The sequence below is a fragment of the Drosophila subpulchrella genome, chromosome 2L, assembly GCF_014743375.2.
Source record: "Drosophila subpulchrella strain 33 F10 #4 breed RU33 chromosome 2L, RU_Dsub_v1.1 Primary Assembly, whole genome shotgun sequence".
NCBI lineage: Eukaryota > Metazoa > Arthropoda > Insecta > Diptera > Drosophilidae > Drosophila > Drosophila subpulchrella.
Window position 1 is genome coordinate 9,540,874 of NC_050610.1, and position 16,733 is coordinate 9,557,606.

The 16,733-nt window shown below is 41.2% G+C and overlaps 1 protein-coding gene across 1 annotated transcript; it reads right to left on the reverse strand.

The window, feature by feature from the left end:
• Positions 1-8,533: 8,533 nt before the first annotated feature.
• On the reverse strand, positions 8,534-16,289 carry LOC119548075 (protein tiptop). The gene is made up of 3 exons (XM_037855162.1): positions 15,462-16,289; positions 11,760-14,227; positions 8,534-11,031 (listed from the first exon to the last, which is right to left on the reverse strand). Exons 1-3 carry the CDS (start codon positions 15,515-15,517, stop codon positions 10,478-10,480), a joined length of 3,078 nt encoding a protein of 1,025 aa, XP_037711090.1. The 5' UTR covers positions 15,518-16,289; the 3' UTR covers positions 8,534-10,477.
• Positions 16,290-16,733: the final 444 nt, after the last annotated feature.

A 16,733-nucleotide genomic window follows, 5' to 3' on the forward strand; every position in this document is an offset into this window, starting at 1 on the left:
AAGCCGTGTCCGTCTGTCCGTATGAACGCTGTGATCTCGAAAACTATAAAAGCTGCAATATTAGGATTAGGCAAGCAGATTCTTTAGATTTCTGCGCAGCGCAGGCTCAGTAAAGTGTCACGCCCATTCTAATGACCACAAGCCTTCCAAAACCGTCCGTATGAATGGTCATATCTCGGAAACTATAAGGATTTTTGCCCAGTCTTTGGAATTTATATCTATAAGATAAAATCTATATAAGATATAATTTTATTTAAAAAAAAAGGGAAATGACCAAATGCAAGACGACATACTTTTAACGTGCAGAGCATCCTTTAGGCCACTGTAGCCCCTGCATCTTGGCCACACCTCAAGTGGGCGGCTGACATGGCCAGGATCTGTTGTTTATGGGCGTGGCAAGGTGGCTTGAAGAGGTTCCTTCGCCTGTCACAACAGTCCAGGTGTAATATATTGCCAGCCGAGCATCTCCGAGTGGTGCGACTGCATCTTGAGGCGTCCTTGCGGCAACATCGTCATCATCCCCAGCAGCCCCATCATCATCGTCATCATCGGAGTACAGACACCCCGGAAAGGGGCTCTGATCTATGGACTTCGGCGGTGGCAACGCTTTCGTGTTCGACTCCTTCTTCTTCCGCTCTTGCAACACTTCTCTCCGGTTGAATTTTCTTCGGGGAAAGCGGTGGGTCGATGGGTTGGTCGGTCCTACAGCTTGGAATTTATGTGCATCCCACATGGAGCCTGGAAGCCGGGCTTTTGGGGCTGTTTCTCGGTCTCCATCTCCGTCTCGCGTCTCTGAATTTTTCTATTTCCCTCTTTTTTGTGCTGCCCTGCTTTTTGCTTTGTTTTTGTATTTATGGATTTTCATTGGCGCAGCAGTTAGCTGCAGGATGAGGGGCCAAGGAGGCGAAGGGGCGAGGGAGCGACGTGTCAAAACGCAAATGATTTATTGAACTGACAGCCAGCAGTGAATTTTGTCGAGTCAAGTCGCAGGACAACGATGCGGCATCGTCGTTTGCTGAATGCGACACCGTTGAGGAAAGGACGAGGCATCCTTCGAGCAGCCCCGTGCACCCAATCCGCCAGCCAAACACTTCTCTTTACACGGGAAAAAATCACATATTGACAGGGGTTATTGGAATTTTTATGGGAAGAACTAGATTTTAAATAAAATAAAATTATTAAATTATTTTTAGCTTAAAAATAAATATGCATATTTCTTAAAACTTACTTTTGTGGTCTAATATATGATTTTTTCCATTAGTTATAAATAGTTTATTGCCAAATCCTTACTTATATTATTTTAAATTTTAAAACTAAAAATTAAAATTAAGAAATGATGAAATTAAATTAAAAGTACTTATTTGTAAAATACATTTTATACGTTATTATAAATAGTTGAGTGCAAAATCATTAATAATATTTTATGTCTTATAATTATTATTTAAAGTGATGCAATCAAAAATCATGTTTTTTAAATCATTATAAAGTTTTAGGATTGAACTTGCAAATTTAAAATTTAATTTTTAAAATTAATTTTTTGCATTCATTACTAAAATGTCCGTATAAAATATTTTTTAAAAATGAAACATCATAAAAAAATATATTAAAATAAGTATTTTACATTTATCCATATTCTATTTATTTTATTAATTCGTTTTTTATTTAATTCTGCACATAAACCACTTAAAAACATTTTCCGGTGTCGCATTTTCCGCTCTTGCCGCCGCTTGGCTACATTTTCTAGTTTTGCCGCCATTTCTTGTTTCGATGTTGTGCACTTTTCCTCGTCTCGCTTTTTGTTGCACGAGGGTGGAGTTTTCGCTCAACTCAACTGAAAACGGAAAACTGAAAACTGAACTGAACTCAACTGAGGCCCTGGCGCAAGAAATGGCACCGATGTGAAATGAAGTTTTGATTTAGTTCAAAATTTTTATCAAAAGAAACGCGTTACTGCTGCTGTGGCTCTTGCTCTTGCTGCTGCTTCTGTTTTCCTTTCGCACCCCTTCCAGACCCCCGAAGACCCCCCCCCCCCCCCCTTTGGGGGTTTCCCTTGCAGTTTTTCTAATAAATCACAGCATGGGTTGTCTCCTGATATGGGCGGACCTTTCGGGCGTAATGGTATTTTGATTTATGTCTCCACCAACCATAATGCAAAAGTTCTCAAACACACACTGCCAGGCATCCGTGAAGACACACCTATGAAATGAAATAAAATAAACCGAACTAAACGTTTTCAAAGTGTTAGCAAATATTACAATATGTTTAATGCTTGACCAACTGTGCGTATGCGTGATATCACTGCCACTTTATAGCACGGTTTGGAAATAACATATATTTAAATGTATTCAAAGGATACTTTGCAAAACAGTGAAGGTAACATTGTTAAAACAATATATGGAACTTAATATGAAGTATTTAAAAATATTTTATGCTGTGTCAACAGTGCGTATACGCGATATTATATTTTTGTGGTTCGGAATCATCATTGTTAAGAAGAAAAATAATATTACTAAATAAACTACAATAGTTAATAATATATTACTTAAGTATTTAAAATTTTGAAATAAAGTAAAGCTGTATCAGAAAGATTATCAATTTGTAATTCCTTAAAGTTTATTATTTCTACTATTCAATATCACATAAAAAGGAAAAGAAAGTAAACTTTGTTGGCTAGACTAAATATATATTTATATATTATTATTTGTTTTTTTTTTCAATTTTAAAGTAAAGCTGCATCAAAAAGATTTCAAATTTGTAAGTGGTTTTAGGTTATTTATTTTATTTTTCAATATTACAGAAAAATAAAAGAAAGCAAGCTTTGTAAGCTAAACTAAATTCACTTTAAAATAATACAACAAAACACATTTTTGGTGATATATTAATTATCGAATTTAAACTTTAAAGTAAAGTAAAGCTGCATTAAAAATATTTCCAATTTGTGAGTTGTTTTAAGTCTATTTATTTTCCTATACCACAACAGAATCACCATAGATCATCTTTTTCGTTTTGCAGGATATCATCAACCCATTCTCAAGTTAAATAATTACAAAATGGCAATTACAGAAACAGACTTTCTCCGCCCCTCTCTCTCTCTCTTTCTATCTTTCTTTCCCAGAAATCGCACGATTTTTCAGCTTTTCCTGGCGAAAAACCCAAGTCAGACTGAGCTGAGAAACGCCCACCCACCACCAGATACCAGATACCAGATGCGAGATCCTGGAAGGATTCAGGATTCAGGACTCAGATCCAACCGACGAATGCGAGGGCCTCCATCATCATGATGGCGACGAGGAGGCCGAGAACAGAAGCCAGAGGACTAATGAGACTGCCACAGGACGCAGGACAACGCCTGCAGTGCGAAAGTTTAGCAAAAGTGTCAGAAAATGTGAATGCGATTGTGTGGGTGGTGGGGTGGTTGGGTGGTTGGGTAAGTGGGTGTTTGGGTGGCTGGGAGTGGGTAATGTGCCGAGGTAAACGGCAGCAAACGAGATGAATGATATCCAGACGAGTGATGCATGGGTCGCTTTGGGGGTGGCTGAGTGGGTGGCTGGAATTCCGAGGCTTCATTCGCCAGGATATGTGTGTGTGTGCCCCCCAAAAAAAGGGGGCGGCGGTGGGCGGTGGGCGGAAGACGCCGCCTTGTAAGAGAGACGCAGGCGTGGAAGCAGCAGCGAATGAGCATGCGAATGCACACAGATACATATACACACACCCACTCAGGGGAAGAGGAAAACATATCCAGCTCGAATCTTGTCTACAATAAATCAAATTTTATTACACTTTTCTTTATGCATGCCACAGGATATATGGCAAGCGTATGGCTCACTGATGAGCACACAAACACCCAGGATCCACACACAAACAAGCACACAGCACTGAGATTTTCCAAGCTCATTTAGTGGGGTTCGTCCTTTGGCGGGCGGACTATGGTTTGGGTGGAATTATCACACGGATTGACATCGTTGCCACACGCCGCAAAAGGATTCAGCTTTTAAGGACACTTTTAAACATATGTATTTAAATATATTTCTCAATAATATGTACTAATAAATATAATAATAGTTATAAGGTTTTTAATAAAACAGATTTTAAAGTGTTCTTACTAATGTGTTTGGAAATCTAAAGCCCAATTAAAAGAAAATGTTGTGTCTAATTAAGAAAATCTTCTTTTCAAGGCTTCCCTACTTTAATGAACTGCCACAAACTTAATCAAATTAGCTATTTATAAAATACATTCCTTAAAAAGGAAAAAGGCTTAGATAACTAAGTGTTAATCAATTTAAAAGTGCATTAATAAATAATAATTAAAATTCTAAATTTGTTATTAAGATAGTTTAATCAAATTTAAAATATGTTAAGCAAAAATAAACAAGTTTTAAAGTATCATCATAAATAATAATTAAAATATTTTAGGATATTAAATTTAAATATAAATAAAATATATATATTAAAATATTTAAAATATCTATTTATGAATTAATAAAATATCTTTACTAAAATGTGTTGAATAAATCTAGAAAGTACATTTTGAAATTTCCTTATAAATAACTAATGATGTTTCTTAAATTTTCACAAGTAAAGCATTTTTTGGATCTTTTTACATAACTGATATTTATTAAAATATCAAAATTTATGCAATTATAATATTAGCACATATGTATTACTTATTATATTTGTGAACCATCCTTAGTTTAAATATTCTACCATATTTGCCTTTATTTTGTGATCTTGACATTTGGGCCATATAAATTTGATTTCCTTGTCTATTGCCTCAGGACTCGGAATTAACTTTGCGCTCACATTCGGGCCACCCACCCACACTCCACCCACCCACCTACACACCACCCACCTTCGCCCACCCACCCACTTAGACGTAGAGGCAGTGTCAGTGTCGGCAGTTTTGTTGGCTTATCAAAGAGCAAAAAAGTAAACCGTTATGCATGACACTTTTCAGAATTTATGTGTTTGTATCTCATTAAGCGGAGCAGCAGTGGGTTTTTCGGGAGGAGCGGGGGCGGGAGGTCAGCCCAAAGGTGTCCCGTGCGCAACTTTCGGAGGCAAGAAAGACCGCGCCCCCTCGCCACCCAAAAAAACCGAGCCATCAATGAAGCCAAACTGAAAACTGAGGCGGGCCAGAAAAGTTGTTTGGAACATTTTCCAAAAATTATCTCTTAACACAAATGTGACACCGAGCACATGTCCCCCCATCCGCCCACTCCCTCGAGGCATATCACATATGTACATGGTACAATGTGCACAGAAAAGAAATATATATAATATAGTTTTTCATCAGTTTTAAATAATTATCAAATATATAAGGATCTTTGAGTAATAAGCGATCTGAATTCCATAAAATTCAATATAATAATTTTGGGTCTAGACAAAATGAATAAAAAACATAATTCATTTCTACCCAATTGTACCACAGACCAAACCTGAAAGGTAACTTAAACATATAACTATATGAATACAGGGCTGTAATAATTTAAAAAATCATAAGAACTGAATTATACATTTATTGGTCATTCTCTAGAAACCGGACAGCCATAACTGAATTTTGGTAATATTTTCTACGTCAAAACAACCTCAAAATGTGGGTTTTGAGGGTTATCGCATGTTGGATTGCGACCGAATAAGTAACTAAAGTATTTCAGTCGAATATCTTTGAGAAATTTAATTTTTTGAACGAGTTTATGATAATCTGTAGACATATGGAAGGAAAGTGCTATTGGCTAATTATTTACATTTATTTAATGCTTCTTTAATTCGTTTGAACGAGCTTACCGATTTTTATACATTATATATAATTTTTTAGAAAATTATTTGTGTCAAGTTATTTTTCTTATTTTAAAAATAAGGCTAATGAGCTAAGCATATTTAAAAAATCCAAGTTCTACTTATTTGAACTTAATTATTCACGATTTGTTAAATTTCGTTCAAATAATTGTTAATTTATAATATGATATACTTTTTTATTAATAAAAATCGAACAATAAATGTACTAACTTTTTTTTCCTGCTATTTAATAACTGACCCATTTGAATGTTTTTCTTTGTGTGTATGTAAGGGCCCCGCCCACCGCTTCGGTCCGCCCACAAGGCGCACACATCATAAATTTTAAGTGAAAATGAATCCTTTGGCAATTGAAGTTTTCGAGGAGATTTTTGTTGGCGTCGGATCGTCATCAACGTCGTCCGAAAGAGAGGGCAATATACCAGCAGAAAGAGACGGGTATATAGAGGGGGAGGGGGATGTGCGTATGAAGTTGCTATCGGTATCTGGATGTCGTTGTCTTAATCCTTTGTTGCCCATAAATCAGCGAATCGCGTTCGCATTTCGCGCATGTTCCTGTTCCTGCATCGTCCTTTCCCCTCCCCCTTTCACCCACTTTCGCCCCATTTCCCACCCACCACCCCACCAAGTTAACACGACCATGTGCCCCATAATTCAGGTTTAATTAACTCTGCGTGTTTATTAGCAAATATTAGTTTACAATTTGATATGCCATGTTTTCGGGCACCATCGTTCCACAATTAACTGAGATTTGGGACGGTCCTGAAATGTTGGCCAATTGGGGAGCAATTGAAGAGCCGGGCTAATGGCAGATTAGGCCACTGCCCAGGGCTGGCTAAAATACCACATTTAGAACAACCATGATTAGCTAATTGAGCAACTGTTGGGAAATGGCAAGTCAAAATGGGCTAACAATTGTACATGCAAATAAAAATAATCATGTTATTAATTTTACATTTAATAGTTTTCGGTGGAACGTTTTTCGTTTTGGGGTGCTTAAATCGTTGATAGTTAGTTTTGGTCCTCGTAAATAATATTTTAATATATTTCTTTAAGACTAGAACTTTATAAATAATAATAATATTCTGTGATATGTTCGACTTTAAAGATAATCACTAATAAAAATTTAAACTGTCAACTTTCTATTCATATAGAATATTTACACTTAAGTTCCACTGCTACGATTACAATGGTTATTATAATAAGTGTTCCCAAGCTGACTCTATTTGATTCAGCTTTTTACAAAAAATTTTAAAATATAATCTATTATTTAATACACTTACCTTGATTTTATTATTTACTTTTTATTTTTTAAAGCGGAATAAGTTTTTTAAGATCCTTGAATATTATTTTGTTTTAAATGAATAGGTAATATTTATCAACCTTCTTTGGAATCCATAGATTTAAGTAACACCGACTATTCTTAAAAATTTCGGAAAAAAAATGTTATATTGTTTTTATATATAAGTTTTACGAATTAGTATTAAGTAATACAGATAAAAAAATAATTACAAAATATTATATCTTCAAACAAGGAAGAACGCTATAGTCGAGTACCTCGACTATCAGATACCCGTTACTCAGCTAAAGGGACCAAAGGGAAATGGAGATATGCAAGCAGCAAAGCGAGATTTAAGTGCGCCACCTACCGGCGGAAGACAGATTTAAGCATTGTGGGCGTTAGGGTAGGCGTGGCAAATTTTTTTTTGGATCAATCGATAGGTATTGACGAGACCAATACATTTCAGTTAAAATTTGTTATCTAGCATAAAAATTGTGGGCGCCACAGGCTTGGGCGGTTTGTGGGCGTTAGAGTGGGCGTGGCGTATTCGCATAACAAACCTGCGCTGCGTACAAGGCTACGGAATCTAAATCTGAAATCCCAATACTCTATCTTTGATAGTTTCCGAGATATCCGCGTTCATATTTACGGTTTTTTGAAGTTTGTGGGCGGTTTGTGGGCGTTAAAGTGGGCGTGGCAAACTTTTTTTTGGGTCAATCGATAGGTATTGATGAGAACAATTCATTTCAGTTTAAATTTTTACTCTAGCATCAAAACTGTAGAAGCCACAGTTTTGGGCGGTTTGTGGGCGTTAGAGTGGGCGTGGCACTCTACTGAAACAAACTTGCGCTGCGTAAGAAGCTCAGGAATCTGCTCGCCAAATCTCAATAGCCTAGCTCTCATAGTTTCCAAGATCTCAGCGTTCATCCGGACAGACAGACGGACAGACGGACAGACGGACAGACGGACAGACGGACAGACGGACAGACGGACAGACGGACAGACGGACAGACGGACAGACGGACATGGCTAGATCGACTCGGCTAGTGATCCTGATCAAGAATATATATACTTTATGGGGTCGGAAACGCTTCCTTCTGCCTGTTACATACTTTCCGACGAATCTAGTATACCCTTTTACTCTACGAGTAACGGGTATAATAAAATATAAATCATTTTAGTGATAGTATTTTAAGACCAGTATTTTATAACCAAACTTTCATAACTGGAAATTATAGCTCATCCCATGAAGTTTTCCTTAAAATGCAACTACTTGCATCTAGAATGTATCTTCAGGAATAAAAAAAACACAGAAATTTATCGATTATTCACTTCAATCTATAACTAAAACTATAAGAACCCTTGCTTGCCCCCAATAAAGAGAATCAAAAATCCCATTTAAATCGGAAACATACAACTCTTTATTGAACTCTTCGTTTGTTGCTATTAGTTGGTAATTCCTCTTGAACTGCAGACTGCTCGCTAATTTGGAATCAAAGTTTTCAATTAGATCAAGTCCAGATTCGATTGAGAGAAAATCATGGTATTGTATTTTGAATGCTGCGCCTTTATTGCATTTATATAACTTACACTTACGATCTAGGGGGCGGGGTGGGAGGTGTTACAGGATATATAGGGGGTGTTTCGGGGGCGTGGCGAAAAGGAAGCGAACGGTTTCGTTTTAAAAATAATATCACAAAAACTCAAATACAAGTCGTATACATAGTTACCATATATCATAGATATAGATCGTTCCCGACGAGAGACGACGACAATAATGATTGTGTGTTGATAATAATGAAATGTTTTACATTCTCCTCCTCTTAGGTTTAGATCTTAGGTTAGATATTCAAGATTCTTAGTTATTGTTGAGACTGGAGTTGCCGGTATACATGGGTAAATCCTATATATATAGTTCATAGGTGTATATATAATTTTTAAAATTGTTTTCCGTATACATGCGTTGCTGTGGCTACATTTTGATTTCGACTTTCTATATCTTTATATCTTTATGTAAATATTGATAATCTTTAGACATATGGAAGGAAAGTGCTATTGGCTAAGTATTTACATTTATTCAATGCTTCGTTATTTCGTATGAGGGCTATATTTGCATTGTTAAAAGTCTCCATCCACTGAGGTCAACTCTTTTTCTTTAAGTGTTCTTTTTTTACGTATACTGCGTTGCGTTTGTTTTGTATTTGCTTAGGAGTAGTGATTTAATTTTTTTAGTTTAGCTTATTAGAGTTAAGTATTTCGAATTTTTTGGCACGCTTCTTACTATTCTTTTCTTTTTGTTTTTTGACCAGGAACTGCGGCATAATAAATAAATAATATTTGACTCGTTTTGCGCTGAGTGCACTCCAATTCGAATCCAATTGCACTCGAATTCGAATCCAATTCCAATTTGCCACTCAATTGTGGCGCTCACTCACTCTCCCGCTCCCTCTCCCTCGCTCGCTCTGGCTCTCATCCCCACCCACTGGGGCTCGCTCGCTCCGTCTCTCTCGCCCCCATCCAATCGCAGTTTGACGAACTCGTGTCGTCGCCTTTCGTCACTCGGCTACTATGGCCGTCTCTGTCCGACGCGCCTTGATGGACAGCAGTTCGTCAAAGTGGTGGTAATTGAATTTCCAGCTGCCCACTAGCCCTCTCTCGCTCGCACGTCCAACTGCGACTGTCCGATTGGGAAACAATAAAAAGCGGACCAGCATCGCCGTGACGTCACCAGCTGAGGGGAAACTCTTGTTTAGGAGAGAGATAGGAGAGACTGGGGAAATGTCTTGGCGAATTCAGCAAAAGTAGGGGAAATCCCTGTGAGCGTGTGTGGGTGTGCAGCGATAAAGAGAGAGGGAGAGAGAGAGAGAGCCTGCAAAATATTGGCGAGAGCGCGAGAGCGGAAGAGAGTGTAAATGCAGATCAGAAATCAATGCGGAGAGCTTTCGGAACTTCCGTTTCGAATTAAAAATTACAATGGTTTTGGAATCAGTTGGGATCTTTCCAAGCAAATGTATCTTTTAGCAAACAGATAGGATCGCTTAAGTATTCGCAAGTTCATTTGATTTTATAGGATTTTCGTAACTTAAATTATTTAAAGCCATTTGATAGCTTAGTTAAAGATCAGGATTTCTTTAGTACAACATATTTTTAACTTTTTAAATTGAAATGCAAGTTAAAAACAAGGAACTTTTTATAAGTTTTCCTGGGTTCATTAAAAAAAAGAGATCTTATTCATTTTAGGTATGTGTTATATGGTCCTTACTATGGACCTTTTTAAATGAATCTGTTTTTCAACCCATCTGTTTGCTAAAAAAGCTACAATTCTTATAGGTGACCTAACTTTTCTGTAAGTTCTCAATTCTCCAGTCTGATGATCACTATGGCCGAACCCTCCGGCGATCCTTAGGCATTCTTCGAGGACAACTGCTTGGCCAGCTCCGTGTACTTGAGGAACTTGGACTGCGGACTCTCGTCATAGGGATTGATGGTGGGCGATGGAGGGGGCTGCTGCTGCTGCTGAGATGCCGTCGCCGGACTCCTGGAGGCCGATCTCTTGGGCGAGGCCATGGGCAGCGACTTGGGGCTCTGGGCAGCTGGAGATTTGAGCCTGGGCGACTCCTCGCCAGCGTCCTTCACGAAGTGCACCTTGGACAGGTGGTGGCGGTAGGCGCCCTTCGAGCCAAACGGCGTATCACAGAAGGAGCACTTGATGATGGCCGAGTCGCCGCCGGAGCCGCCGCTGCTGGCGCTCAGGACCGCCTCGTTGCAGGCCCAGCTGAAGGCCACCAGGTCGCTGCCACTGACGGCTGAAGCGGAGCCGCCGGAGGAGCCGCTGCGAGGATGCGTGGCAGGAGGATCCGTGGTCTCGCAGAGTTTTTGCAGGGCAGCCAGGGGATGGGCCTTTGGTTTCTTGGTCGGCATGCTGCTCCCAGTGTTGTTGTTGTTGTAGCAGTGTCCTGAAAGAGAGATTAATAAAGAACATTAACATGGTGTATTAAGTAATCGGAGAAGGGTCAGTATAGATATGGAATAGTTGAAACGACTAACTCACTAAGTTGAATTAATAAATTTAAAGAAACATTTTTATAAGTATTTATAAGATAAAGAAATAAAAACTTAGAATGCAGATGCGTTCTTAAAACATTTTATATGTAAAAGCACAATTTAAGGTTCATGGATCAGCACCAAAAACACTTTGGTCCAGTGTAATCAAAAAACTATAGGGACTTATCTTGATATTAAATAGGTGAATTAGTAAATCTAAATTTTATTAAATATGACATACCTAAGGTATAATACCTTTTAGATTATACGAAAATAATAAAGTTAAGTTTAATTAAAAATATGTCGTATAAGTATTTTATTTTTTAATCTTTAAGTTTCTTTTTGATTATTGTCAAAGTAAATCGATTAATTTTGTGTGATAAAATAGTGCCACAAATTACTTAACAAAAATGAGGTATTTGTAATAAAGATGTCTTGCAATAATGATTATTAGAATACTTTAAAAAATTTGTTTAAGTGAACCTTTGTAAAATTTGTATTTTAATTAAGTCGCCACTTATGTAGGTAATGTATTTTTAAATGCATATATATTAAACAACAAAATATATAGAATTTCTTTCTTTACTTAATTAATGTTAATAATATAATATAAACTTCATATTGACTTATTTCCACTCACCCGAGTTGTTGTTGTTGTTGTTCTCCACCCCACTCAGTTGATCGAACATGGAGTTCAGGGCCAGCAGGCTGCCATTGTCTGGGGCAGATCCTCCTCTTTCCGGAGCAGGAGATTCCCTGGCGGAGCGAGGACTCTCGCGACTCGCCTCCATGCTGAACTCCTTCTTCACGTGGATCTGTTGCCGGGGACTGCAGCTCTCCCGATCCCCCGACGAAGCTTCCGCCTCTGGTGGCTCCGCCTTAATGGTGGGCGGCGGCGGAGGAGGCGGTGCAGGGGTATCCGGAGTCCGGCGGGGCGTGGCCTGCTGTCTGTCCGGGGTGTACGACGACTCCACCCGGCTGGCCGAACTCGATTCGCTGGCACTGCGATCCCGCGAGGCGTAGGAGGAGCGGAGCAGGTGCATCGCCTGGGCGTCCATCAGGGGTTTCGTGTAGTCACTGCTGTCGTCGATGCCCAGACGCTTCAGGATGCTGGCACCCAGCGGAGTTCCTGCCTCGGAGTAGCCGCCAGGAGTCATGGATCTGCCCGCCCTCGACTCGAAGCTCTTCTCGATGAGCTGCTCCAGGGCATTGAGGACTGAAGGTGGCTTCTCACCGCCCATTCCCGCGCTGGGACTTGGCAGACGCTCCACTCCCGCATTGGATCGCCTGGGCGGTATGGGAATGCTCTCGCCCAGGCACTTCCTTATGTGCTCCACAAACAGAGCGGTCTCTATCTTGCTGCCACACTTCTCGCAAGTGATCTTGGTGGCGGCTGCAAAGTCCCTCAAAGGTTTTAGAGCTGAATCCAAACTGGAGTTCGATGCGGAACGCTCGAGTTCTAGGAGTTTCCTCACGGGCAGCGATTTCTTGCGCTTTTCATTCCTATTCTGCCTGCCCCTCTTGGAGTTACCCGCCCCAGGAGCTGGTGGGGAAGCCGAGGAGGTGGGCGACTCCTTGTAGTGTGACTGCTGGGCCATGTGGCTGCTCAGCTCCTTGAGGGTTCCAAAGGCCTGGTCGCAAACCTTGCAGGTCAGCACGGCACTAACGGAGGGCGCCGGTCCACCAGCCGAAGGAGGAGCAGCTGGAGCCGTTGATGCCGAAGGAGCTCCACCATTCGAGGGCCTCTCCCGCTCATCGCCCGACTTCCAGGAGATGATCTGCTCCTGCGAGATGATGTTCGTGTAGTGCTGCGTCTCCTGCATGTGGCTGGTCATCTCGGCCAGCGATCGGAAGCTCTGGCCGCACCACATGCACTTGAGTATCTGGCGGGTCTGCTCCGCTCCCTTGCCCAGCCAGACATCCTGACCTCTGACCAGTTTCCTGGGCAGCGGCATTGTCTCCTTGATCAGCATATTCAGCTCGGATTTGGAAGAGTTTGAGGAGCTGGATGTGGAGCTGCTGCTGCTGGAGCAGGCCGAATTGGAGGCGGAAGTGGGCAGCCTGGAGGGAGGAGGGCCACTAGGGGGGGCGCCACCTGCTCCTCCGCCGCCTGAGGAGGGCGAGGGTATCTGGACGCCGCAGTGCTGGGTCTCCTTCATGTGGGTGGTGAGGCTGGCCAGTGTGGAGAAGCTCTGCTTGCACCACACGCACTTGAACACATCCTTGGCGGCGTCGGCACCTTTGTTCAGCCAATGGGACTGCCAGGCACTGTGACGGCCACCGGAAGTGGATCCACCTACTCCTCCGGCTATCGCTGATCCCAGCGAGCCTGCTCCGCCTGAGGAGCTCCTGGCGACTGGTGGCGGCGTTTCCCTTCTACTCATCTCGCTCATCTTCTCCAGCGCCTTGCTGGCCTCACTGGGTGCCATCTTGGTGCTGCCCAATCCCCCCGTTTTGGCCGCCACTGCTGCCAGGTAGGGATTAATGGGCGGCATCCAGCTGCCAGGAGGCAGTGGTGACTTGTAGTCCGCAGATATGCTCCTGGGAATCTTTCTGGCCGGCGGGGAGTCCTCTCCGTGCCTCTTTCTTGTGCTGACAGAGAGATCCAGGGGCACCGTGTCGCCCTGGGCATCCTGCTCGGGCTCTGGGTCCTGCTCCTGCTCCTCCTGATCCTGATCCTGATCATGATCCTCCTCCTCCTCGCCATCGCTGGTGGGCCGCTTTCTGCTGAAGTCCAGGGCCGGGGACTCCACCTCCTCTGCCGACGCCTGCTGTGTGGCCTGTTGGACCAGGGAAGCCGCTGCTGCCAGGGGATTCGTTAGCAGCAGGTGATTCTGTTGGGCGGCAGCCAGGTAGGCAGCCATGGCCGCAGATTGGGGTGGCAGCAGGGCTGCTGCAGCCGCGGGTGGAAGCGTCGCCGTCAGCGGAAGACCCACTGAGTGGGGCGAGATGGGCGTGGCCGTGGGCGTGGGCGTGGCAGCCGGGGTCAGGCGATCGTTGGCCGAGCAGTGCGACTCGTTCGAGGGACACCGCACGTCGCCTGATCCATTTCCCGCTCCAGCCGAGGTGTTGGACTCCCGGGATTGACACCGCGGACTGGCCAGCTCGCTGGAAAGGAAAGATGGGGAAAACGGGGGTCAAAATCAAGGAACTGTACCATATATAGGGGAAATAAATACGGGAAATTAAACAGTTATAATCAAATTATTCATCTACGCTTCTACTAAAAACTACTAATTTATCCTTGGAATAAAAATCGTTTACTTTGAAAAGGTAAAATATTGTAAATTAAATTTTTTAATTAAATCAAAAGCATCAAAATTATTGACAGCCACAAGACTATTTCAATTTTCATTCATCTTTACTATCTGCGGTGTCATATTTCGAAGGATATAAGTTAAACTGAACAACGAGACTGAAAATAAAATATATATATATATATATGTATATCATATATGATATAAATTAGTAAAAACTGGTTATGAAGATTAATAAATTTTTTTTAATATTTAACTATTTAACAAAATATTCCTGATGTGTCTGATAAGCCATCCCATCAATGTATAGATTGAAAACATACTTATGACAATACGACAAGTGTTTTTTTTGCTTCGAATAAGAACAAATTATTCAATTTAACATTTTATTAGCACCAATTAATTTTTTACTGGCAAAACCTAATTTATAAAAATACAAAGATAGTTTTAAACACAAAGTTCTTTTATTAAAAAGAAAATATACGCTGCATTTGACACAACTGTCCAAGTTTATTAATCCAGCTCACATACATAATAATTTTGTAGTTACCACTGCTTAAAATTTTGTACTAATTTAAACTAATATTTAAAACAATTTTTAACAAGAATTCAACACATGATTATTATTTAATATGTTACAATCACAACCGATTTCAAGACACTGAAACATTATAAATCCCACAAATTAGCACCCTTCCTTGTTTCAAACTATATTAGAGATACATAGGTAGGGAGCTCTGATTTATTAAATAGAAAGCACAAGTTCAAACCGCAATCAAAACAATCTTGTAAATGGATTTGCAGCACGTAATATTCTTTTAAATAGCGATCTGGATTTTAATTAAAGGGTTTAAGTCCATATTTATGTATATTTTAAAACTTTCTTTGATTTACTTATTTTACAATGTACCTAAGCTCACAGTAAATCTTATAGGAAGGTATTGGAATTCAAAGTTCTCTAATAAAATATTCTGCACTACTTCAAAACCAAATAGCTCCCAATGGAAATCAAACAATTATTATAATAATACAGGGGACATACAAATTCAGGGAATAGGAATCGGATTTAAAATCGAATCACTCACCTCGCACTCAACGCCTGGCGATAGATCTCCAGCATGACGGCCTCGTGTAGCATCATTTTGTTGGAATTATTTGGGGTTTGTGTTTTTTTTGGGGGCTTTACTCCCTGCGAAGGTTAGATTACTTTGGCTGTTTGGCAATTAATTTCGTCTGCCCATTGATAGGGCTTGTATTTCGCTTTTTTTATTTATTATATATTTGTATATTTTTTGGGTTCCCTTCCGTTGTCACACTTCACTTCCAAATCCAAAACCAAATCCAAATCAAAAGTGCGCGAAAAGAACTCTGATTTTATTTTCGTTCACTAAATAAATTCTTTGGCTATGTGCGTGTGTGTGTGTGTGTCAGTTTCGTGTTGAGCTTCTATCAAAAACACACACGTCAAATAAATCAAATGTCACAATGGTTCGACGAGGGGGGGAGGGGGGTTGGGGTAGGGGGCACCACCACTGATGACGAACGCGTGCGTGTGTGTGCGAGTGTGTGTGTTGCAGGCGTATTTGTTATTGTTGTTGTTGCGGTCAAACTGCCGCCAATTTCACTTCCTTCTGCTTCCTCTTCCTCTGGCTCACACAACAGCTGTGCGTGTGTGTGTGTGTGTTGGGGCTATTAATTTAATGATTTACTGACGGCTTGCCACAAGATTTATGTTTATTTATTTCCACGCGGAGAACTCTTGAGGTCTTTCGTTTGTCGTTTTGTTTTTTTGGCTTCAGTTTGTTTCTCTTACTTTTTTTGTAAACTACTTTCTGGTTACTGCTGCACCACCCACTGAGCGCCCACCGTTGAAATGGCTAACGGGAAATCAAGAAAGTGCGACATGATTTCGTTCCGTCGTTCGGCCGTCGACTAAAACAAACTGAAAGATACAGATACTTGGCAAGCGGCAACCTAAACGAACGCATACGAATCTTTTTGACAATTGAAACGTTGAGAGCTGACAGCGAACGGCAGCGTCGGCGGCGGCAGAGAGCGGGCAGCGAGAGAGCGACTGCCGACAGCTTTCCCCATTAAATTGATATATGTCGGCAGAGGCAGAGAGAGAGAGAGAGAGCGGGAGAGAGAGAGTGTTTGGCACAGCGCCTGCGCTCTCCGTTTGTGCAACTTTGTTTTGATTTATGAGCCTCGCTCTCTCTTTTTTCGACTGCACTGAGAGCAGCGGACGAGGACTGCAGATTGGCGAGAGAGGGAGTGGAAGAGAGCGAGCGTGTGACAGGTGTTTGTGTGTGGGGGCCGGTCTGGCCCGCGTGCGTGTGTGAGTGGGTGGAGGGGGG